The 26,352-nt window shown below is 38.1% G+C and overlaps 1 protein-coding gene across 6 annotated transcripts in view; it reads right to left on the bottom strand.

The window, feature by feature from the left end:
- Nucleotides 1-330: 330 nt before the first annotated feature.
- Nucleotides 331-26,352, bottom strand: part of mlphb (melanophilin b) — a 110,969-nt gene continuing 84,947 nt past the window's right edge. For 4 of the 6 annotated variants that reach the window (XM_042494409.2, XM_042494408.2, XM_042494411.2 and 1 more), the window contains 11 exons: nt 25,154-25,209; nt 22,932-23,024; nt 22,336-22,456; nt 20,778-21,016; nt 15,630-15,713; nt 10,375-10,674; nt 8,956-9,105; nt 8,785-8,853; nt 6,776-6,824; nt 5,875-5,969; nt 331-2,633 (listed from right to left, as the gene is read on the bottom strand). In XM_042494409.2, the coding sequence (XP_042350343.1) occupies nt 2,607-2,633; nt 5,875-5,969; nt 6,776-6,824; nt 8,785-8,853; nt 8,956-9,105; nt 10,375-10,674; nt 15,630-15,713; nt 20,778-21,016; nt 22,336-22,456; nt 22,932-23,024; nt 25,154-25,209 (1,283 nt within the window). In that variant the 3' untranslated portion in view covers nt 331-2,606. The remainder of the gene's footprint in view (nt 2,634-5,874; nt 5,970-6,775; nt 6,825-8,784; nt 8,854-8,955; nt 9,106-10,374; nt 10,675-15,629; nt 15,714-20,777; nt 21,017-22,335; nt 22,457-22,931; nt 23,025-25,153; nt 25,210-26,352) is intronic. The other 2 variants (XM_088082900.1, XM_088082901.1) reach the window with 2 other exon arrangements.

Raw genomic sequence — 26,352 nt, 5'->3', positions numbered from 1 at the left:
TCCAAAATTTCAACCAGAAAAGCATGCTGGTCAGCATTTGCAAACTCCAATTGGATGCAGACTAATATTTTGGCACAGCATTTGACATACTATATTTTGGACATTCTAAATCTAAAAGTTATAGTGGTGTGGGTACTGCAACAAACAAAAGGTAATGTGTCTGGGAATGTCTGTGGACAAAATAATGTTAACTAACTTTTGAAGAACATAAAAGCTGACTTGGCTTCATTTAATTTGATAATATTTTATCATAGATTCACCCTTTGAAACCTGAAATAATTTTTTCCCCCCATGTTTCTGGAAGAAATCAATTTGCTCGCGATTCAAATGTTTGATTTTTTTTTTTTTTACTGTTTTTATCAAGTTAACCATTAAGTTGTTGTGTTTTACTGCCAGTAAAGTTTAGTTACTATACCTACCTGACATTAACATTATGCCATCTTTCAAGACAGAGCCTGTGCTGGCAACAGATGACCATTCCTCTATTGTTCTCTGCTGTGTGTTAAGGACCTTGAAAACATCTTTCCAGTGCACACTGGTTCAATCCTCCCTGTGGATCCAGAATCAAACAAGGCTGTTCAGTCATATTAAGAAAGAACAGCCAACATCTACAATTAAAATAACATATAAATACGTAGAGGGCTGTGTGCCGATCCCAGGCCAAAGAACCAGAACAGGCAAGTATGAATACTACCGGAAGCTGCCAACACTGTGTTGACAACAGAAGCGTGATTTGAGAAAGAGAATACAATTCTGCTACAGAAAGAGGCCACAAAGGAACTACTGTAGAAAATGCTGTTTGATGTCATATTTATGGTCACAAGGTTGCAAAGTACATTAGTGGTTCAAAAGAAAAAAAACCCCAACAAAAAACATTTTAAAAATCAGTTTAGTTTGTAAATAATTTAATAAGACTAATGAGACAAACAATATTATGGCATAATTAGAATCACACATGTCATTGAAGTGAAACTTTTGAACTGAAAACAAAGTAAAATAGAATTCAATTTTTAAAAAAAACTACAGGTGGGTGACTAAATCAAGGAAAATGTATGACTTTTAAGCTGATATGATTTATGATTCCTCATTCAGTGAACTTTTATAACCTGCAAAGAAGCTTCTGCATCTTTGTGTTTCTCTGGTGTTTATTAATTTAGGTTTTTCCTTTTAGTTTGTCCCCCATCTGTTTGTGCAAACAGCTAATAGAAATCATAAAACCATCTTCAAATCAAAAATGTGGCTACTCTTCTATTTTCGACAATAGCGTAAATTCAATATGAATATTTATCATTTATAATGTGCATCAGTGACTTTTAAATACTACCTGTTAAAATGAATGATACAAATGTTTCTGTTTACATTGTGTTTTTTAAAATTATAGATTGTATATTACCAGTTTTAACCACAACAGTTTTGGGAGCATTTTCAAAAGCAATTTGAGTAAACAGCTCTATCACCTTAGGAGTAAGATGCAAGTTCTTATTATAAAACTACTGATTATGTAAAAAAGTAAAAAGTCACATTTTATTTAACTCCTTTTGTCACAAATATATAAAATAGAAGTTGATATATAAATGCCTTTTAGATATAGTGCAATAATATACAGAAGTTATTTGCATAAATGTCTATATTTATTTAATAAACATCACTATAACTTTGACTAACCATTTTAGACATGCTGTACTTACTATGTCATCATTCAAATAATGCAATCAATTCAGCTTTCTTCTAATCAGTCCCCCAGTAAGTGCTTATGAAGATATTAACAAAAACATGACAAAATGTCCCCTCCAAAAAAGTCTGTTATTGCACTGTGTTTGGAATGATGGTAAATATCAATATTTAACATGTTGCTTCAATCTGGAAATATTTTAAGTTAGTTTCATATTTTCATTTATACCATGTAAATATTGGAATAACTAACTATGGATTTCAGATTACAACTGCAATCATAAATGTGTTTGCACATGAAGGTGAATGCATAAACTTGGATGCTAATGAGTGCAAATCATAAGTCAGATCCAGAAAAGTTATCATGTGTATGCATATCATGTGTCACCCCAGCATATACTATAAATATGGTATGGATCTGTCCCAGTAAAATAACAATGACAAATTTTTAAATTAACAAATCTGAATTCCAAAGAAGTTGGGCAGTTGGTTAAAACAATGATTTGCATTATTTGGCTGCATACAGTCCAGAGACCAGATGTTCAATGTTCAAACCATAGACTGTATATGCATTCCTATCCACCCCTTCTATGTTTACGTGAAGCTTAAATATCTCACATACGGCTTCTGCCATCTTGTGCTGGTGACATTATTTGGAGTCAGAAGTGAACATTAAAAACCAACATTAAATATCTTTGTACTGTATTTAATTGCATATAGGTCAAAAAGGATTTGCAAACCATTGTATTCTATTTTTATTTACATTTGACAGTGTTCCAACTATTTTTGGAATTCGGGATGTATATGTAAGCACTTCTGTCCTACCTGAGTCTGAGTCTTTTTCACTCCAGCTAAATTTCAGTTAATGGCAAACCGTAAAAAATGTCGTCACGAGATAAACCTCCTCAGTCACATGAGGCTCAGTCTCCTCCTCCTCATGAGCCCTGCGTCATTACCGGTTTCTGCAAACAGACAGAGACAGAAGGAAAAATGATCGGCTGTTTCATAATTAGATAATCAATCATCACATGCTTTGATTGGGTTAATGAGTTTCTTGTTAGCTGTGAATTCACTCAAAGCAACTGAGGTGCAACAGGAGCTACAACAGTACTATAAAGTCTTTACTAAACTTTATAAACCTGCTGGTTGGGGTCAATGAGTGCTGAGGCTGAATAAAAAACTAACAGCAAACTGTCAACACATTACCTCTGACTACACACATTAAAATCAACTTCATTGTTTCATCTTAAAATATATGTTTGGAGAGGACTATGGAGGGCAGATACTCAACAAATAGTGATAATCAAAGAAAAATGAAAACTCTCATTTAACCATTTGAAACCTGAGTGAATTTGCTTGATTTCTTTCAAAAACATAAAACATTTGCAAGAGACTAGTAAACAGTTAAAAGAAAAGAAAATTACCTGAAAGTAAACAATATATATCTATATCTATATATCTATATATCTATATATATCTACCCTCTCTCTCTCTCTCTCTCTCTCTCTCTCTCTCTCTCCATATATATATATATATATATATATATATATAAAAGAAAGAAAATAAGTTAAAACAAACAAAAAATCCCAAACAAACAAATAAACAGAAAAGGCTATTTTTTTCTGTAACACAATTTTTAATAGATAGATAAGAGATAACATTTTTAGACATTTTCCCTTCATTTTTGATCAAATCTAATAATCCTGTCCAGGTTATTTTCAGATCATTTCCTTGTCCCTTTTTAGTTATTTTTAGTTTTTTGCAATTTGCAGGACATTTCTTGCCAAGTGGCTAATTGTATTTTTGAGAGAAATCAGGATTTTTTTCAGGTTTCACAGGTTTAAATGCGTTCAAAAGGCGTCTGAATGCAGCACAAGAAAACTGATGTAGAGCTAGGTGTTAAAGGGTTAACAGAGAACTACTGTAAATCTATGGCTTTGTGCTCTTCTTTGTTGCTTTTGGCCAGTTAAACTTTAAGAAGATTTCCTCTTTAACACAGTACACCTGAGAAGTATATTTCATGGCCGTCTTTCAAATCTTTATCATTAACTTTAAATACTTTAAAATTTTTGGCGTTCAAATCAGTGACAACCCCTCAGTGAGATCTGTGGGATACAAGCACATGTTTTAAATTCTCATTTCTCATGAGCAGTACACACACACATTAAACAGCCATATAGTTTTCATATTCATTGTTTTTTCCATAATCTAATTCAATATGTCATGAATCTTTGTTCTTTTGATAGGATCCATGCACTGCTTTATTTGAATTCAGGCAAACAAAAGACCCAAGCATGTTAGCGGCTTGTTAGAGCTTGTTGAAATGTAAAAAAACCAAACAAACAAACCCATAATAATCAACAGAAGTACTCAAAAAAGGATTTGGTCCTCATTTCTCCCATGTATAAATGATTAAGAAAATGAAAAACTTTATATTGGCTTGAATAACTGAATAAAGTTGATCATACATTCTCAATAATGCAGTAATTGAACAGAATTTGTACATTTGATTAAAACAGAAGAAGCAAAATAAAGCAAAAGACAATTATCTAAAAGCACCACAAAGCAGGATTGGAAGCCAACAACCAAGTGATCCATCAGCAAAAGAAATCAAAGCCCAGTCTAACCAGTTAATGAAGAGTTCGTTTCCAATACCAGAACCCATTTTGAAAAAGATTTTTAAAGGAATAGTGTGATATTGTGAACACATATGAGGTACACTTATTTTGAAGTACACTTTTTTTTCTTGCCAAGAGATGAGAAGATCAATACCAATCTCATGTCCATCTACCATATTAAAAATAAGGCTACAACTAGCAGCTAATTAGCTTAGCATAAAGACTGAAAACAGCTAGTCGGGGTAAATCCAAAGCTAACAAAATTTGATATCAGCACCTCTAACGCTCGCAGCTTACATTTTGTAAAAAAAAATATGAAAACATTTAGTGGCTTATAGCAGGGTTATGTGTTGAATATTTCGTTGCTGTGAGCAGTAACCTTCCAGACTCCCTAAAAAACCAGACACACTAAACATCAAAGAACTACACCGTAAAAATGAACCATATATTTTAATTTAAAAAAAAAAAGGTTAGTATCCTGGCCGCCTTAAATTTTTGAGTTGACTAAATTTGAGAAGACAAGTTAAATCATTACAAAATTACCTCAACTCAACTTAAATTTTAAAGTTCAGCCACTAACTTTTTTTGATTAAAAACAAATAGTCTCTCTTAACAGTGTAGTGGAGATAAAGGCTGACTGTTGTGTCATCATTAAATTGCCTTTGTTGCACATAAACACACCAGGAAGACTAAAGTCACTGGCCAACTAACATGTATGTTCTTTACCTGCATGGGAGAAAATAACTCTCCATACCAGCAGGTGGCGGAAATCTTCATCATTTAAAAAAGGAAACCAGAAGTTCCAGACAGATTCAGGTAGCTTGTTAGCCAGCTAGCACATCAAAAACACAAACCAACAGGAAACAGTTGTGTTAAAAAACTCAGTGGCTAAAACATTAATGAAACCTAATATATGTATGTTTGTTTCGATTTCACTCCCTCTTGACTTTAGCTGTTTGTTTATGTTCCTCACTTTTGTTTCTCTGTATGTGCGCTAAGCTGAATTGCCAAACTGAGCCAACTAGAACAGGCCAACTATTGCAAAAAAGGTTGTAGGACACACCGCAAAAATTAGGGCGTCAGATGCTCACTGATGGTCCAACATTGATCAAAAGCTAACCACAGGCTTGGATTGTCAGGAGCAGAATGTCTTAATTTGTGAGCTTTGGAGGTGCTGGCCGACAGATTTTGTTTCCTTTTGAACAGGTCAGGCTAACTGTTTCCCCCTGTTTCTAGTATGTATGCTATGCTATGCTATGCTATGCTATGCTATGCTATGCTAAGCTAAACTAAGCTAAACTAAGCTATGCTAAGCTAAGCTCATCTCTTCTTGGCTCTTGCTCACTACTTGCAAACATGAAAGTGCTAACCATCTTACCATCTCAATCTTGGCAAGAACATCAGTAAATGCATATCCCAAAATATCTTTAAGTTCAGTGTTCAATATTTTCAAGAACATTTTCTTTTTTTTTTTTTTGCTATAAATACTTTTGACAGGGTAGATGAGTTTTTTTATGAGATGGTGGCTCTATAATATTGGAAGTGAACTCTTTACTGCACCCAGCACCGCAGCATAGGGTCATACCGCACAGGTAGCCCTGGTCTTGGGCTTGGCCACTGGGTTCCTCTGAGTCAGGGAGCCCCTGTAGAGGGAGTTCCTCACAAACCTGTCCACCTGGCCTGCAAACATACACCAACTACATTAAGTGCTGTGTGTGGACACACCGAAAAAAAAGTGTGTCATTTAATTGCCAATCATTGCCATTCTTCATTGATCTCGAGAGGAGAAGTAACATAAGATCACAAAAGGAGTCGCATAACATCCCCCGATGGAAATACAGTAATTTCACAATTGTGTTTAATCTGCATTTCAAAATTAGCGCTTAAGTTTCACACAAATCTGTAATGGAAACTGGCCTAGTGACTACATTGTATATCCGTTGCCTACTGGCTTTCTTTTTTCAGCTAACTACAGTTATAAAATGAGATTGCGGTTTACCTTGTAATTTTGTTAAGCACCTAAAATTGTAAAATTACATATTAAGGAAACTAACAGTAATGTTATTGAAAAGGAATCATTGGGGACGAATATAAGAAGCATTCGGTCTTCTCTTAAGAGTCAATGGTCAGAAATCAATGAGCAAGGTTAAGTAGTACTTGAGTCCAAATTATCCCAGTAAAGCTTCTCAGTGGCAAATACCTCCCATAAGGTAAGCAGTATTTTATATACATATTATTCTGCCTTCAAAACCTAGTACCATTTGTAATACTGTATATTACGCCCATGTGAATTCAGCATGTTAAAAATGTAAATTTCTGACATACAGCTGGTAAAATTAAAGCTGTAGTACAATAGGACACAGTGTTCACCAGCTCACAAAACAAAACAGATCATCATGTTCTGTGAGTTTAACAAGGTTAAGATGGTTGGAGTCAGGCAGAAGGCCCTGGGGATCATGCTCAGGGGCAGCAGTGTCAGCTCTTACTTGTGGGAAAGTTTTGGGAAAGTCTTCTGGCTTGGATCGGGATCGCAGACTAGAAGACACCAAAGCAGGAAACAAAGAGAGAAGAAAAAAAGTGAGAATGTGGGAAATATATGACCTGTCAGAAATCTTTGGCACCTTGAAGGGCCGCGACACTGATTAGAGACAGACCTGCTCATACATAGAAATGATCTCATTGGTTGATTTGAATCTAAAAGGGTGGGGCAACTTCCAAGGCCACCATTTCAAATTATTAGGCCTGTCTGAGATGAGCTAGACATGTGCAAATTTGATCACTGTCTTGCTGAGTGCATTACATGATGATTAATGATTTTGTCTGACTTTCTCTGAAGCCTCAACAATGTGCATGGCAATCTTATGGGACAAAATGCTCAATGGAAAATGATTGAAGTACTTCATAATTAAATGACACTTACTTATCATTTTAAAATGTTCATGTACAAGAACTTCAGCTGTAACAAATGTTTGTAATGGTTCCATTTCTGACATTAAAGAAACAATTCCCTCGCAAACTTACCATTTGTATAACAGTTACCGCGTGTTACCATGAATTCATGAAGAATTTGCATGTCCCCCCATTGAACGAAGAATCCAAAAAAAAAGAAACATTCTTCATGAACTGAAGTAAGTCAGCAGTGGGCTGCCACAATTAAAACATCTACCACCGCAACCAGATTTTCTAAATTTGGAGATGAACCTTTCATTAGGAGTGTACTCTGGGCACAGATGGAGCAGAACATCACTGAAAGTGAAACATGACCTTTCATTCTGCTGGGTCTAAAATTCAAATTCAAAAACACTTTACTTATCCCCGAGGGGCGATTTGCAAGGCAAAAGTTTGCTTTCACTTGAGGCTGCTGCTCCTCTCACCCATTGATCTTATCTGATCAGCTCTGAAAGAATCAACAGTTCATCCTGCAAGTCACAAACTGCTGCTGAGGAAAAAAAGAACCCATGGAGAGCTTCGCCTGTGCCGCGTTCTTGACCCCCAAAAACCTTAACATTAGAGGGGGCACAAAATGATGCAAAGGGACAAACACTCATTTAAAAACTAAACGAAAGCTTCTTGTCATCGCTCAGCATGCGTTTGAACTCTGCTCAAGCAGATTTCAAATGTGTGCACATGCTCAGGCACACTCAGGAGGTGCTACTTGTGAAAATGTTTTATATTGTAACATTTTAGATAAAATGCACGTATTTGGGAAGTACTGGGCATACAAGTGGATAAATCAGACTTGGATTATATTGCAGGAGTTGTGTGAAAGTTTGTAAATGGGTGTTATATTAAAGTTTTGCTGTTGTTCAATGTGATCCCCAATACCAGATTCAACATAATGTGGTAAGTAATTGAAATACAAATGGTCATTCTGCTGGCAACAATAAATGCAGACTGGTCAAAACCACTGACTGAAATTGTTTTAAAAGTAATAAGTGGCTATTGCTTTCACATTTTAAGTAGCTTTTGATTTATTAAAACCCCCCCACAATGTTTCAGTTTAAATACATGGTGCAATTTAAATGATCTGTAAAGTGAAGAATTCAGTTAAGAACTTTTATCACTACTTTTAAATTTACACTGAAAACTACCTGTAATAACCATCACTGTTAGTGTCCATCATATCTTTCTCCTTTTAATTAATACTGAGATTTCTGTTGCATCTACATCAGCAACAAAGAAGGCTAACGTTACTTCTGCCATTAAAAGTCGAGTCAAGTAAACTTCAAGCTGTTTGACTTCATCACACTTTTCGATACCTCCTTTGAATGCAACTGGCTCACCTAACTTTCAAGTCAAGCTGCAACTAATCTCAGAGCAGTAGGATTGAATCTGCCACTTTGCTTCCAAGAACAACTGTGCAGTAACAGCATGCACTTGTTTGATTTTACACAAAGGGAAAAGTATTTTATACACGCAACTATTTTCCTATACTGATTTTAAACAGCTCTGACTCTGAGAACCTGGCTTAGACTCAAATAAAATAAGTAATTACCCTTCGTCTTTTATCTACTGGCATGCCGGCAGCGTTCAGCGCAGCAATCCTGTTCTCTATGTAGGAGACCTGGGGATAAAAAGAGACACAGTTACTCTACAACCTTTTCTGTCTCTTTAAAACTAATAAAAAATGTCAACTAGGCTTAACCCAGAGCCTGTTTTTCCTTACCTCACTCTGGGCATTCTGGACATTTGCAGCTGCCTGAGCTACCTTGTCCTCCAGCTCCACTAGTAAGGCAGTTGAGCCTTTAAAACTGGCCTGTGATCCCTCCTCTTGGTGATGCCACTTCCTCTCTAGGCTCTCTGTTGAGAGGTTTGTCTGTGGGACAAAAAAAAAGTTGATTTTGTTTTCCACATCAAAAACTGATTAAGCTCCTTTTGTGTGGGGTGGTGGGGATTTTTATGCCTGCATTAAAGAATCAACAGCAGAAAGATGACAGAAACTCAGAGGAGAAAGAGATGGGGAACGACACGCAACTAAGGTTCTCAAGGGACCTCACAGCCGGGGACGTTCAAGATCAGTTGTTTAACTCCTAGGCCATCAGTGAACCCTTACCAAATGCTTGTTTGAGTATAAAATCAGTAGTGAATTTGAGCCATTTGTATATGATTTTAGGGGCATCTATAGTAAGAAATATAATATAATATTCATAAGTATGTTTTTATAAGTTTATGATCACCTGAAAGTAAGACTCATTGTATTTTCTTTACCTTAGAAGGAGTCATTTATATTAAGTCGCCTGAGATTGTTTCAAGTCGAGCAGTAGTTTTTTTTTCTTTGCAGTTAACTTCTCAACTTCCTCTCAACTTTAGCAGAGGCAAATCTTGAATTAAAAACAATGGAAGACAGCCTAGAATTTATTATATGAACTCTTCCATAAGCAGCATATCCTGTAGTGGCAAGTTGTCATTTATTGCTTCAATGAAGTAAAAACAAAGCTATGTGGTTTGATAATAAGCAGAGCAGAAAACAAGGGCTGCTTGGAGATTGGAGCTCTGTAACAGCTGACCTTTGCTCCCTTCAGTCAGTCTGGAAAGAAGACAGTCATGCTGCAAAAGAAAACACCTGCTCCACATGTTTGGGCTTTATCAGGTTAACTTTGTAGCAGTGTGATTTCCTGCTGGTACACACTGGTGTTATTTGATACTTTAAATCCTTCAGAGAGGGCGTGCAGTTTGAACAGGCCGACAGTTGACTTATGTAAAAACCACAGTATCATTACTCACCTAAGCACTGCAGCTTTGCTACTTTCAAAGTAAAGAAATGCCAGTAAAAACTGCAGACAGCTTAGCACATCAGCAAGAAGGAGTTATTTTTCTAGTCCATTCTGTGTTTTAGAAAATCTAGGAGTGATGGTTGCAAAGGAAAAATAAATGCTCCGGCTGAGTGACTTGATTTATGACTACATTATGTGCTTGCAGTGGCTTCCAGCAGAGGTGGTATGGAATTTCATGAGCCAGGTTGTTTTTTTTAAGTACAAAATGTGCAACAGTCCAGATGTACAGCATAGTCTGTATGTTTCTGATGAACTTTCTGGCATTACATGAAGTTTTTGCTCATTGAGTTCTGCCACACAGATATGTCTACCTTCTGAGAGTCAGTCAGCTGAGGCTGCTCCTCCTCCAGTCTGCACAGAACGATGCTTGATCTGGATGTGGGTCTGGTTGGTATCCTGGTGGGCTTTGCTTCTCCCTGTTGGCTCCTCCATGCTGGGATCTCCTGCGAGGAGTGTGGCCTGCTGGGCTCCTCCTCATCGGAGGTCAGGCCATGGTCGCTGATGTTGTCTGTCATCTCTTGCAGCTTTTGTCTCAGTTGCTGCTCCTCTAAGTCCACCTCCTCCCACTGAGGAGGAGGAGAGGTGCTGCTGGGAGTTGGAGCCTCGCTGGTCTGTGGGAGCAGAACAGAGAAAAATCATGTGCTTTTGTTGAATGTTTGTATTTTGTTTTGATTTATTTGAAAATGTATTGTTTGAGTGAAAGCAGTTGGTGCAGTGTCGCAGTGGTTTAGGACTATGAATAACACAGCCATTAAAATGTATTAAAATACTGCACTATAACAGTAGGCCTAACTCACTCCGTCTTGTAATACAAGATACAATACAAGATACATGTCTTTTATAAGGATCAGCAGCTGAAGAGGGTACTTTTAGGCTCAGTCTTTCAGCCCACGATTAAAACCTCTGCCACCACAAACAGATTTTGTATTTTTGGAGCTTGACCTTTCATTAGGAGTACTGTCGAAATATATTTACCATTGGATTATTTATTGCACCACATGCTTGGGGCGTAGAGTGTCCTTTGGGCACAGACGTAACAGTGGAACATTAGTCACACTGAAACTTAACAGTTCATTCTGCTGCTTGTAAAGATTTGTATTCACTTGCAGCAGCTGCTTCTTTCATGCATTGATCTGATAAGCTGTGAAAAGATTAATGGATCAATTATCCACCCCTCGACTTAAAAACTGCAGCTGAGGAAAAAAAAGAACTCATGAAGAGCTCTGCCTGCGTTAAGTTCACAGACATGCAAAAACCTCAGAATTCAGAGAAGAGGACACAGACTGACAGATATTTGATAAACTTTTCATTTATAACAAGTGAGTATAAAACATGTAAATGTAAGTTGGAGTTTGAGACTTATTTTCAAAAGATTAATGCAATCTCAAAGTTAGCGTTAATTAGCTAGGTAGGCCCCCCACTGTGCACCCCTGGCTCAGGAAACCTTGCACCTCTGGCCCTAATTGACTTAAAACTTTGGATCAGTGTACTGAGGCTGGAGTGATCCAATCGCAAGTTGAACTTCTAGCTCACTTCAGTGTAAAAGTCATTTTTTTACAGTAGTTTTTTGAATAGGTAACTGTGCCACTGTCACCACTGTAAACTCCATGTGTGACACACATAGCCACAGGAACTAAGTAAGGCAGAGCTGAGAGTGTGTTCTGTTTGCTATAAGAGGTCAGAATTTCCAAGTTCCTGGTTAGAAATTGGAACAACCCTTAAAGTCAGGTTTTAGATTTGGGAAGTTGGGCAAAAATCCTGACCTCAAAATCCAGTATGGCTGCTTATCAACAATAATGGAAGCTGTCATAATATACTGTTATTAGCATGTCTTTCTTATCTGTTTCATTAAAACAGTCGTACAAAACGTACTATCGAACTTTATTTGTGGACATGATGCTACCGTGTTTGGAAGTACAAAATACACTGTAATGTGTGTAATGAATTGGTACTAACTAGTATTGCTAACAACATCTTGGTTTTGCGACTTGTACTTGAATGCGATCAAGGGTGCAACGTCATTCTCAGATTCTCACCAAGCACCATGCCATTGACTAAACCAAACACGACCTAGCAAGTCTAGATGACGAACAGATGGATCATACAGGAGAGGAAAGCATGAAAACTCTCCTGTTACTAAACTAATCAGACGGACATTAACACAGACGTGTCGTGTGCAGACTGCTCTGACTAAACCGGCGGAACATGTGCTATATGCAAATTGATTTAAGCTGTGCTTTGCCACAAGAGAGAGGAAAATTATGAGTCTACCATATATTGTTCTTCTTTGAAGTAAATAAGCCACTAATTACCAGCCGAGCTTCAGTTCTGTGTTGGTTTATGGTCTGCTGTATTTGTGGGATGGCTCTCATTCTCTGATGAGACTGGTGTGCATTTCAGAGCCCACGTCCCAATTAAAAACAGACACAGAACCCACGTGAGACGTCACTGCTGCTGAGAGGAGGATGAATATTGAAAACTGAGTGACCCTCTTTATCATCGGAAAACTTTAATACTGAGCTGCAAATAAAATACCTCATTATAACCACCGCCAAGGAAATTTGTTTAGGGTGTGGTTTGTTTGTCAGCAGGATTATGGAAAATGGTTAAAGTATCAGCACGGTTAAAGTTGCATCTACTAAAATTAATAACTAATTTCATAATTCACACAGCAAGCAAGCTATGAGACCCATATCAAACACACCTATAACTTTGTGTGATGTAGGTGCGGACTATGTTTACCTGACTCTGGCTGTGCACCTGTGTATGGTCTCCTCTGGTTATTTCTAGTGAGGCTAAACCGACTAAATGTACAGGCTGCAAAGTGCTGTCTATAGAACAATAATTCTATACAATAATATAATTGGTTTGGACACAATGGGGCTGTGTTGCTTTTGTTGTTTTAAAAGTGTGTATGTTGATATTTAATTTGATTTATTTTGCAGCCTAAAAATGTTTGCTCTTCTATCCCTTTAGAAAAATGAAATGCAGTAACATGTACTCTGAGTATATTTTACTTTTACTTACATCAATTTTTCACGCAGTCTTTTACTTGTACTTGAGTAAAACGTCTTTGAAGTGTACAATACAATATTCTCGTGCTCTTTCCACCTCTGTACATTTTTTTTAATGCTAAAGTACATATAAATAAATACATTCACATCATCTAGTCCATGACAACAATTTCACTATTTCAACTTTTATAGCTTAAAACATCTTCTCATCGTCTCTGTGCACCAGTCAAGAAGCACTTATGGTTTACATCCATGTCTGTGAAAACATGGATGCTTCCCACAAATCTTCCCCCTGCAGCACGGGCGACCTTTACAATCACTATCTAAATATGTTCACCCATGGTTCTTGAGTAATGGCCAAAAACATATTTTATAAAGTCACTGTGACCTTGACCTTTGACCATCAGTTGTCCATTATGTCAAATGTTCTTGAGATATCGAGAATGTGCCAGACCTACACACAGACAACCCAAAAACATAATGCCTCGGTTCTCAGCTATTGTGTCAAATTCCTTGGATGCCTTCACATTCTTGGCCAATTAAGGTGATTCTGGTTCTAATTATTAGGAGGGTACATTTGTAAAAGAAACAAAAATCTAACATATAAACCCTCAGGTCACATCTAGCTTTACCAGCAGGTTAGAAATAAAGTTACATGCATTCACTAGTTTAAATTATTTGAACTGCACTGAGAAAGTAAGCGCATACAGCTGCATTGATTTATGTTTTGTTGACCACTTGGGGACTGTAATGAAGAAATAAATGGCCAGAACCAATAATGATCTTTTCTTGCCAACAACTACTCTAAAACATGTCGCTCTTCACCAACAGAAACAAGTCTAAAGAAACACAAAAAACAGAGAAGACCATCACACATTATAAGGCTCCCCCACACGTCTACATTTTCAAAATGTAAGCCTCGGCCAAATCCTCTGCATAAGTTCGGAAACATGGCAGTCACTCAGGGGTCATTCCAGTATGGTGAAGATAAGGTCTCGTTCCCATATAGATCCATCCCAAATCCTCACAGACTTTAATTAACATCAGCTGTGTGTGCAGGAAAGGAGTATGCATACGCAGTCTGAGGAATGGAACATGACTTTGTGACATATGTTGCTCGGAAACATGCATTTATGTGGCCAGTAAGATGAAGAGATCATAATTCATGTGTATTTTGAAAGAACTCAATGTTTGTTGCTCACTTTTCTGTTATTCGTATGTACTTTATTTCATACATAAGACAACTAGCTTGAAACAAAGGATTAATCACAGTGCCCGTTTCTGTGGTTATATACATAAACGTGTTCTTGCCAAACAGACCTTGCTAATGTTTCCTCTTGGGTTCAGTATTTTCCAAAGCCGCCTTCAGCAACAGCTGGGCGGAGGTTTGATGATGATACTGACAATTATTTGGCAACTGTGGTGTGATTTTTCAGCTCATTGTCACTCAGCATACACTGTATGCAAAGACAGATGATGCATCTCCACTTCCTCCCACTGTACAAAAATTAAGCCAAAATATCCCTTATACAGCTGTTGCCATCTTGATCTGGTGATGTCATGGAGTTCCCGCTAACCAATCGCGAGCAGTGCCATAGATTGCTGGTGCACTGATTAGCACACACAGCTGTCAGTCATGATGTTAAAGCTCCTTTTTATAGCATCAGATAACTAATAAAAACCAAACTAGTCAGGAACACTTGAACAATCGTCAGGAACTACCTAAAATGACAAAAAAACATCTTTGGGAAAAAATGTACTTGAAGTGTACTTTCAGCTTTTAGTTTGTCCCATTAACTAACATGAAGGGGGCAGGGTTTATGACCTGTACTGCAGGAAGCCACCAGGACGCGATCCAGATCTTTTGATTTCACTTTTGGGGATCTGTCATGTCATCCATCTTTAAATGAAGTTTATGATTCCCACAGTGTCAAACACGGAAGCTTGTCAGTGACCGTTAGCATCTGGTTCTGAAGCACAAGGCACGCTTTAGTGTCTGTTTGAGATTTCCTGGGCTTTCACCTAACAACCACTGTAAACTCATCCACAGCAGTGATGCACAATAAAAAGTGAGACAGTCTAAGCAGGGTTGGAGGGAGGGGTGGTGGGTGTGTCAAACAAACACAGGACTTTCACCCAGGAAACCAGTGTTTGTGTACATGTGAAACATAATTTTTTTTAGAACTATGTTATGTGTTTAACGTCATTGATATGTCATGTCACATACTTCAAATTACATAGTTGTTAGCTTACTTGAGGTTACATAACAGATTTAGTTATTTTAACCAAACCATGATATTTTTTTTAAACCTAAACAAGTAGATCTGTTGCCTCAACCAAAAGTAATTTTGGTTATGTAACCTACATTTCCTGTGAATGCAGTAGTTTATTTTGAAAAGGCACGATACACGTAGAGCTGAAACTGAGGAGCCATCCCTGTGCATCCAAAAGCGACGCCTAGAGTGTAATAGTTTGATGTGTAGGGCAATTGCCCAAGCTGTCATATTTGACGAGTTGGGAGGGAGAACGTGTTGGATATTTAATGGACTGACCTCATCGTATGTTGAGGTGACCTTCTGCTCTAGATGGTTCAAGAGGGTCTCAATTGCTGACATGCGTCTGTTCAGGTCAGTGATCTGGAAAAAGAAAGACAGATTCAAGAAGGCGACAGTCAGATGATAATAATAAGATGAAATACGGAGAGAAACGTTGGCAGACAGTAGGTTTTCAGAAGCAGAGAAAATTGGAGAAGTCAGAAGAAAGGTTTCCAAACATATTAATAGCTTCTTCAAAACAAGATAAACAGTACAGTTTATAGTTAACATGATGCTGTTGAAATCCCTCTCTCAGTAACACCATGTCATATGATATCAATTTTACTCAGACTGCACACATCAAAAGACATCATCTGAGTCTGAACTCGGAGCCAAATCAACTCATCCCCAAATCTGATTTCACAATTATTGAGAGGGTCTTCTCTAAAATTACTTGGATGAAAACACAAGAGTCCAGATGAAGGGAGAAAGGAAATATTGACAGAGTAGGTCAGTTTTCAGTGACCTCAAACACAGCTTGCATGTCGAATATTGGCCAAAAATGCATAGTTAGATTTTCAAAAATACTTATGCATGTGTGGACTTTGTTAAATCTTTTCTCTTTAACCCATTTCTAGGATTCCTAGACCTAAACCATGAACCTATAGATAACCTCATTACCTAACAACGTATTATCATGGAACGGTTCTTTTGATATCTTACAAAAATGTACATCAAACAGTTTGTATGATATCTAGCAAATCACACAAATGTTATCATCAGCAAAGTTATATATTTGAAAAAACATGCTTGGATATATCAGGTTATGACTTAAAGTCACATGACATAAAGTCACATATTTAATGCAATGTACTTGTAAAGTTACACAGGTTAAGTTTAGAAAAGCAAAGTTCTGTAGGTTAAGTTTAGGAAAAGAAACATGGTTGGGTGTCATTACATTATGACTGATATTAAGTCATGTACTTAACATTAAGTTATGTAGGTTAGCTTTAGGAATAGAAACACGGTTCAATGTCATCACGTTATTACTTAACAGAAAGTCACACACTTAAAGTAACTTAGTTAACATGATGTACTTGTACTTAAGGTTTAGGAAAGTAAAGTTACATAGGTTGGGTTTAGGAAGAGAAACATAGTTGGGCGCCATCATGTATTACTTAACATAAAGTCACATACTTCACATTAAGTTCTACAAGTTAGATTTAAGACAGTTAAATGACGTTGTTTAGGTTTACAAGAGGGTGGGTACTGCTATAGTCTTTGTTATTAATGGGAGCTGCTGGGTCACATGATTGCAGCCTTCTCAATTACTTGAGTAATATACAAACTCTATAGGTGTACATACGCACAGTACATGAAAGCAGACTGAAGCTAACCATGATGATTCAATTGGTAGGCCGTTCTGGGGTCAGCCTGTGTCGACAGCTCTATTGATTAAAGTAGAAGCAAACGGGTTCCATCAGACATGTGAGACGGATTACTGAGAAAAAACTGAAAGGCCTTCACATCAGTCCAAACTCTTTTCATCAAACTGTTCAGAGGGCCCTCAAGCCTTGTATGGAAGCATCCATACTTTGTTATGTTGCTATGTTTGCTCTGTTCATTTATTCAGGTTTTCCTTTCTCTGTCACTCGTCTGTATTAACCATGTAAACAAGCTCTAGTGTTGCTCTACACCATTTTTGCCTCACTTGTGACCTGCGCCTGTTCAGAGTCTGTGCTCCCTGACTCATCCTTCTAATCAAATAAGATACGTCACTTGATTTTCAGCCTCGCGCTTGAAAGTTTTCCAAATCAGAATCAACCAGACAGGAAGCATATGCATGATGAGGAATTGTTGTCTGACTGTTATGGCTGTTTTTGATGTCTGACAGGAACATGTCTGAGCTCTATGTTTTTCTGCAGTGTCCTGTTTGTGTCTCCTGGTGGGCTGCCCAGCTGTGAGATGAATTTGACAGCAGATATTGAAGGTGGAAATCAGCAAAGGGCCAGGTGGGACCGATAACAGCAATCCTTTTATTGTCATTGCTGTCATCCACCAAGGAGCTTAGTCACTTCCTTTGTTTTCTTATCTTTAATAACTACGAAGAACAAACATAATTCAGACTGTCCCACTTATTTCTCAACTATTAAACTTCAACATCAACCATGGATGTATTATAATGAAATCGGCATCAACTCAAAGACACATGCAACCAACTATAGGGCACATGAGGATACATGTAGGCTCACTGATTTCTGACAGCAGTATGAGAGCAAAGTCGGCCAAACTTATGGTAAACAAAGTCTGTTTTTTATCTGCTCCCCATAAACAGAGCAGAGACAGTTGTTGTGATCCTCTCCAGGGACGGAGTTGTATGCAATCACATAAATAGACACTGATATCATGTATGTAACCCTCCTCTGATCTAGCAGCTGTCTCCCCTTCATCACTCAACATGTCAGACTGATGAACTTGTGTGTGTGTTTGCTGAAGTTCCAAGAAAAGCTGCTAAAAAACCTGGAATATCAAAAGGAAAATTAGTTTATTAGCTGCTGTCGTTCAGAAATGTGACTCCAAAATACAATTAATCATTGAACTGATGATGTACGTTTTATGCCAATTTTCCAAGTTTTGTTTATGGTCTTATGTTGCCTTTTATTGCTCATTTTAATGATGCAAATTCCTTCCAACACAGCATGATGCAGTGAGCTCAGAGCTATACCATGTGGTCAAATGTTGCTAGTTGAGTTTTTCACATTGTCCTTAATTTACCCTGAATATACCATCTGGTAAAGAAAAAAAAATTAAAGGTTACTGTTCAGTTTGTCCCAAATCAACATGTCAAATAAACGTCCCCCCCCCCACTGGACTTAAAATACTTTGACTTTCAAACCCTGCCAAGAGAGCAAAATCTTGATCATTAAACTTTTACCATCCGTCATGGGTTGTATATACATCAGTAAAGTTAACTGATAGCAGACAGAATATCTGTGCAGTGATGGGAACTGATTGTGTAAGGAGGTTGAACACGGTGAACTACATTTCTAATGTTTAATGTGTGCATGTGCTATAAGGTGTGGAACAAGAGTCATGCGGAAAAATTGGTTTTGAATTGATACCCAGAAGTACCAGAGCCAGAATCTCTGTCATATCCTTTTAATGCTTAAAGCAGCTTTCGTACTATTGTTTGGGGAGAAATTGTGTCTTGATTTACAGTATGAGCTGAATGCATCATTAAAAGGCTAAGTTAGAAAAACATTAAAAATGGATTTATGAGTGCCCCAAAGCCATCTGCCAAAGAAATGTAATGTAATGAGGATTTTACATGATGTGATTGTGAGATATTTAAGGGCTACTCCTGATTTTTTAAAGTGGGGTTGTATAAGGTACTTATCCATAAACAGTGTATTAGGCACAGTTGATGTCAGTCAACACATCCCCAGTTTGGAGAAGCAGGCTGGAGTCTGACATAGAAGTTAGGCAACCTTCTGCTGTGGAAGGGTCAGAATCAAAACATATTTTGACCACCTAATAAAAGTCCAATCTAAAACAAATCAATATCACTTTAAGTGTACACTATAATTAGGTCATGTTTAGACAAGAACGGCCCTACTAAAAACAGAAAAGTCTTTCCTTTGCGTTTAAAAAAAATCTGCATTCATATAATAACATTGCGAGAACAATCCTCGTGTACATGGATCTACAACAGCAACCTAAAACTACGTAGTATGCATGGCAGGCCAGTAGCTGGGGCTGACACTTGGCATGACACACCATAGAAGAACACCACCAGCCTGTGCAGAAAGGTGTTGTTATACAGAGCAGAGAAGAAGATGGCAAAAGCACACATGAGAACCAGCAGCTTATCACAATAGTTGCGTAACAGATCTACACTTTTCCGGGAGAGCTTTAGTAAACTCAGTAGAGTCAGCAGGGGAAACACAGCTTGGAAGTCCACCATTGTTGTTATTGTTGTCCCCCTGCTCGTGCATGGCTGTTTGTCTGAAACATAATGTGCATGCGTGAGGTGCAGCTGTGACATCACTGTTCTCACAGGACCCGCACAGCAACAGAAGGGGTGGTGTTTTCAAAGAATTACTACTTGGAACCCAGTTTCAAAAGTTTGCATTTTCAGGCTGCCAAAAATGCCATTATCCTGTGACTGAAAAGCCAAACCGCAACAAAAGTTTAACATTGTATGCAAGAACTGCGGCCATTCAAACCGCCCCTTATGATTTTCACTCCTTCACCTTTCTGTCAGATAGTGAAATCAAACAGAAAAATGAAGCTGTCACATCACTCTCTTCAAAGCCAGACAGAGAAAAATAGTAATTTAACATCGCTAAACACAGTAGCTGCTGGTTTACTGCTGCCTCCAGCTGTTATTTTGTTTGTGTTATTGTGTGATTTTGGTGTTTGAAAAGGTTAGTTCAAACTCACCAAAGTCACACAATAACACAAACTATCTAACTGAACGAAGCAGTGGTAGACCAGCAACTCCTGTGCTCCGTGAGCTAAAATGACTTTTACTCAATGGGGTCTGGTTGTTTTGATGAGAGCATATGGGGAACTAAAGGTGTCGACAAGTTTGCCGTTGGAGCGGGCTGCCTGACGCAAATGTAAAGCAGTGAAAATACCCTTAATTTAGTGCAAACTTAAACTGGTATTCTTTGAAGCGGGCCTTCTTTAAGGTGGTTAAAATACATTTTGTAGCTGATCCCTTCACAGCAGTACATGGCTTAGCTCCTGTGTTTGATTTCAGTCTGCTTCTCCAAACCAGGGAAGTGCCAACTGACATCTACTGTATGTAACTTACTAACTATGAATAAGTATCCCAGACAACCCCACTTCAAATAATTCTAAATATTTTTTTAATATGAGGATGTGTTATTAGGTGTGGGATAGGGGTTTAACACAAAGTTTATATTGATTCGAAACCCAGCAGTACCAGGATCACTGCTCTTGATACATTTTAAGAAAAGCAATATACCATTATGTGAGGGAGAAAATGTGACACAATATATGAGCTAAATGCATCATTCTTAATCTACTTCAGATAAACATTAAAATGGATTTATGAGTGCCCCAAAGCCATCTGCCAAAGAACTGTAATGTAATCAAGATTTTATATGATAATTGAAAGAAATGCATCCCGTTAATGACCTGTGATGGAGGGTTGGTTGAGTTCAGGCTCTCCTGGGAGGCGTGGCTGCAGGGGTCCAGATGAGACTGGTAGAACGGGTAAAGCTGGCAGTGGTCATCCTCATCTAAGTCATCAGGACCCGGTAGGTAGCTGCTGCTGCCCCGGGGGCCACAAGCACTACTACTGCCACATGAGGAGTAACTGAGCTGGGAGACGGAGCGAGATGGAATAGGCTGGCTGTCTGGGTATGCAAGGTCATCTGGAAAAAAGGGTAAACCAGGAAATAAGATGAGCAATAATATATTTCATCAAATTTTTCCTTCCAGAGGTTAAGGCAAAAGTCAGTGAAAATGTCATTGCAAATGTGATGTTTTTGGTTGTAAATTTTTTCAACTACTCAAACAATGCTCCACAATATGTTTAGCTAAAAAATGGTCACACATTGTAATCAGTCCCCATGACTAAATAACAGCAACATGACCAGATGATCCCGGCGCTTTTCGGAAGAACTGATCTAATTAGCTCAGCTACATAAAAAGCTGCAAATGTTTGTCAGTCTGCTGGAGGAGACAGCCTAATTTTCTTCCAGGCCTGTCAGTCTTTCAGGCTGTGTTACATTATAAAACTGTTTTTTTTCTTTTTCTAAAAATGTAGGGACAAAATGATCACAAGCAGAAAATGTCATTCTAGACAGGAAGTTAAAAGACAAAATAAACACTTGTTGCAGACACACATGGGCCTATGGGCTTACATTTTTTGACTATTTTTATTTGGTCCAGCAAACGCTGGACTTTCATGTGGGAGTCCGATATTCGCCTCTTGTCAGAAATGATGTTTTTTTTTCTACCTAATCATCCGTGCCTTTGTTGCCTAAACACAACCAAGTGCTTTTGTAGTGTAATCCCACCATGTTGTTGTACAAGTTTATTCATTAGAATAAACCCCTTGAGATGAACCATCTTGTTTTCGAAGGGGTCCTATAAGCATATGGACAACAGAAATGAATAACAAAAAATAAAACAAAGACTTTAAGGGAAAGAAGAACTCATCACAAAATCATTAGAAAGAAAAAATAAATGTATACAAGCCCTTAATGACCACGGAGAGGCCATGAACAAATACTTGACCAGCAAAATACATTAGTGTATATATGTATTACACACATAAATACACATGTATACATAAATATAAACACATAGATTATAAGTGTGTCGTTTGTAAAGCGTAGTTCATCTGAAACATAATTTAACAATTTAACCTAAAATAAGAAGACAGACCATTTTTAAATATGTGAAATGACGGTAACGGCCGTCTATTTAAAGGGCAAATTATTCCAATCTGAAGTTGCTTTGTACTTGAATGCTTTGTGCTTGTTGTGCTTTTGTTTACATGCTGGAACATCAACAGCAGACACAGAAGGATACCTAGAGCGTAACACATGACTAGATCCTGTCACTAGCTTTTCTTTTGTGTATGCTGTAGGCCTACAGGTCAATTTGCTGGTATTAATCTTTGTGTACTTTAGTGGCTTGTTGGAACCATCCAGGGGACCAGAGATGTGTTATGTCCTGTCTTTACCCTGCTGTCCTTTGCGTTGCTCCTCCAAAATCTGGTGGAAAACAGAGGCCATATCAGCCTCAGCAAGCATCGACTCCCTCATACCTACGTCCATGTCCATGATGTTGTGGGGGACTGGGGCCTAGGAATGAGGATGGAGAGTGGTGAGCGCTAATGTGATGGAAGTTCATTGGTACACAGGAGCTAATGATGCTAATGCTGATGATGCTTCAGGCCTAGCTGATAACTCAGCACACAGGAGAAAAAAGATCAGGGAGGACATTGGCAAATTTGTCACAAAAGTATGATTCAGCACAACCATTGTGTCTTGGTTCATGTGATTTAGTCTCTTTACATTTGGTAAAATTCAGTCTTGGCACAGCATTCTGCTGCATCTTCTGGATGTACACAGTGAATGTATTGTTGCCACATACGAGAATAAGAAATAACAGCTGTAAACACTAATGTTATATTGTCATGCCAGAGCAGAAAATGTTTAGCAAAGAAAGAAAACAGAAACAAGCTAAAGAAGAAAAAGACAGTGGGCTCCTTGTATGAAGGCATTCAAAATAGGAAGGTTTAGGGAAAAGCTGGCTCTGGTGTCGTCCAGTCTCTACCTGATTTGGCCGTCGTCCTGATTCGATGAAATGGTCACAGCCCAGTTCGAAATCAAAGGGATCGACAGTTAGCCGCCTTTTGGCCTTTTTCCTCTTTGGAGAGCAGAAAGGGAAATACCATCACCAACAGAGAGCACAGAGCAGAGAGGTAAGAGAGATGATTCAAATGAAAAAGTGTGGATCCAAAGGAGAGGAGAGGAAGGCACTGCAAAACACTTTTTATATTGAGATTACCAAGAAAGAAGCACAATGTAACCAATTTACTAATTATTTATTTTGAAGGACATTAGCCTCAATTTGTTCCATTAAAAATACATACTGTACCTATCAGTATTTAAAGCAATGTAGCGATCTGTTTTGAAGGTATTCCCTGAGTCCTCAAAGACTATTCTAGCCATAGGGGGTGGGCATATGCGTAGCAAGGTTACTTAACCCTGTGAAACCTGTGCAAATTGGCTTGAATTCTTACAAAAATGTAGGGGAGCAACAAGCAACTTTAGAAAAAACGGCCAAAAATGAGCAAGAGATTAGTAAAAAGTTACAAGAAAAGTACCAAAAACAAAACCAAAAAACCCCAAACCATAACATATACAAGAAAATGCTTTTTTTCTTCTACTTTTCTCCCTGTAACATAATTTTAAATATAGAATAAGAAAATTATAAACTGGAAAATTTTATTCTTGTTTTTATTTAAAGAGAAATATTTCATAATCTATTCCAGCTAATTTCCGCATAATATTTCTGTCACCTTTTACAATTTTTTGCAAAGTTGCTCATTATGACTTTTCCTGTGATTTTTGATTAAATCAAACCAAATTTCTCAGGTTTCAGAAGTTCAAATGATTGCGAAAGGGCTCTGAATGCAGCGCAAGAAGGCTGATGTAGATCCAGGTGTTGAAGGTTTAAAAATAATGCTGTTAAATGAGAGACACTGGGCTAGGAAAATGTCTGACATGCTATTAGACTTTGTGGCCTAAAAAGACCTGAGCCAGGCTCAAGCCCTGTGTGGTTGACAGAGGATACAGTCCGGTCAGGCTCCACAAACAGGCTACACAAACCCCCCCGCAATGGCATCTGTAACCTCTCTGAGTGGGTGAAGATGACAGGAGGGTTTCTTTACAGCGACCTGTGAGGTGTTTCCTGAGGCAGTACTCTATATGGAACAGTAGAGGGCACTCTGTTTAAGTGGAAATCAAACTGGGGATGCAGGAAACACCACATGGCCTTCTTGTCGTCAGCCTGTTTGTAACATCAATCAAAAGTCCAATCATATAAGATCTAAACAAAACCTTAATCGGAAGGCACAAAGACAAAGCATGAGGAGACCCGGCAGAGCCCGGGAGTCCTGTCAACATTTTTTCTCCTCAGCAGGCGCTGCAGTGATTGAAAATAAACAGAGCTTAGCTCCCTCATTACACAGAGACTGTGGTGTAAACAATAGTAGTCTCCGTTTTATGACGAATTCCAGTGGATTCAGTTCCCCTTTTTCTACCTCGGGACTTGAACCAGAGGCTCTTTCAACTCTGCTCTGACTCTTTTATGTGTGTGATTATGTATGACAGCTCGGTATTTACCCACAGTGCACTGCCGCTAGTGACGGCTGGACAGTGCCTAACCTAAGTCGTCACAAGCTGTTGAGGCATTCCAGTTGTTCACGAGGGGTGGCCTAGATCACATAGATAACCCGTGTAGAAAACACCTCTGCTTTTCAACACAGGAAGGAGCCGTCAGCATGACAGAGATCAGAGCTGAGAACAGTAGAGCCTTACAAACTCTGAGTTTTTCAAAAAACACGTGCAAGCAAAATGTTCATTTGTGCCTGAATGAATTGCAGATGAGACTTGGTTCCCCTCTCTGAAATATCTTTTATTTAAGAATGGGGAAACATGTGAGGCAACAAATCAACAGAACTGAAGTGAGGTGGTTTTTGTTGGTTCTCACATGTCAAGGTCTCAACATTATTTAACAAAGACAAACACCAGAGCCGCTAATGTTCTGCTGTCTGAATGCAGATTGATATCTGCTTCTTGTTTTATGATGCATATCAATGGAATGCTTTCCGCTGGCCACAGACTCACTAAAAGTTAAGTACCTACAAAATAGCTACAAGATGCCTATTTATTTAAAGTTCTGAATAAGCAAACACAGATTAGCCAGTAAATACAAACGCATATGGAAAAGAACCTCATGCACTTTCTCTTTAAGCATAAGAGATATCATACCCCCTTGTAGTGTTGTGAATCTGTTGCATCCACACTGTTCTCTGCATATCCATCTGCTGATAAAGAAGGAAGACATGTTAGTGTTAACCAAGGAAAGTGTAAGAGAATGAAATGTCATGATGTCAGTGACAGCGTTCAAATTTTGCATTTTTGGTGCCAGACTTTGGTGTCACTTCTGTTGAAGTTAATGGGGCAGGCAATGCACATCCCACCCATATATCTGTTGTTTCACCTTTGACTGAAAAATCCCCCCAGGAAATTAATAAACACACATTAACTGATGATGATATATTTTTTTTAATCTTAAATTTGCTTTTTAAATCTAATCTAATCTTTACGCATTTGTTCTTCTTGTTATTTACACCCTTTTCCACTGCACAAGAAACCCACTAATAAGGGCTTCCCCCTGAAAGTTGAAGATTTGAATAATCAGTCAGACACCCCTCATTCAACTGAGATAGCTTGAAGTTGAGCAGTCTTTTTTTTTTACTAGAGGTTTTTAGGTGCACATAAAAATTAAAATATTTTCAACTTTTCCTCTCAAGACGTGGAGTTGCGGTGCTTGTCAATGTCATTTTTGGCCATGCGCCACATATGCTCCCAGCTGTTTTTCCAGATGACCTTCCGAGGCGTTTTTGATCGCCCCCTTAATGTTAAGCCTTAAAGCTCAGTCATTGTCATTTTTTATGTGTACTAGCTAATCAACAATACCTGACTCATTTTAGCACAAATGTAAATTTCTAAGGCAAACTAAAAGGCATTGTGGCAAACAGTTATGTCCTACTTTGGCAGTGATTTATCTAACTGACAGATCATTGTGTCCAGCCAGAATAACTATTAGAGCTAGCACACTAATAAACTCTGGTCACGTTAACATGTTGGTACTGCCCCGTTTATTTTTGCATCATGGTGTAATGTTAGCTGTCTTGGACCATACAGGGACTCGAAACAGATCTATAATCTCTTATTTAACCTATAACAAGAAAAACAAAACTGCACATTTTAACCAAAATGCCAGTCAGCATCAGGTTATGTGTGTTTTTAAAGTCTGTGGCAAGATTTTTCAGTCAAAGTGAAAATGAAACAATGCAGATATAATGGGTAATAGTGTGACTTCGAACGCTGTCATTAACTTTTCATCTTTTATATGTGCTATATGTACGATAACCTGCACAATAAAGTGTATGATTTCCAGAGAG

Source organism: Plectropomus leopardus, chromosome 10 (genome assembly GCF_026936395.1).
Source record: "Plectropomus leopardus strain MGB_pleo_1.0 chromosome 10, ASM2693639v1, whole genome shotgun sequence".
NCBI classification, from domain to species: domain Eukaryota; kingdom Metazoa; phylum Chordata; class Actinopteri; order Perciformes; family Serranidae; genus Plectropomus; species Plectropomus leopardus.
This window is presented reverse-complemented; position numbering and strand designations above follow the sequence as displayed.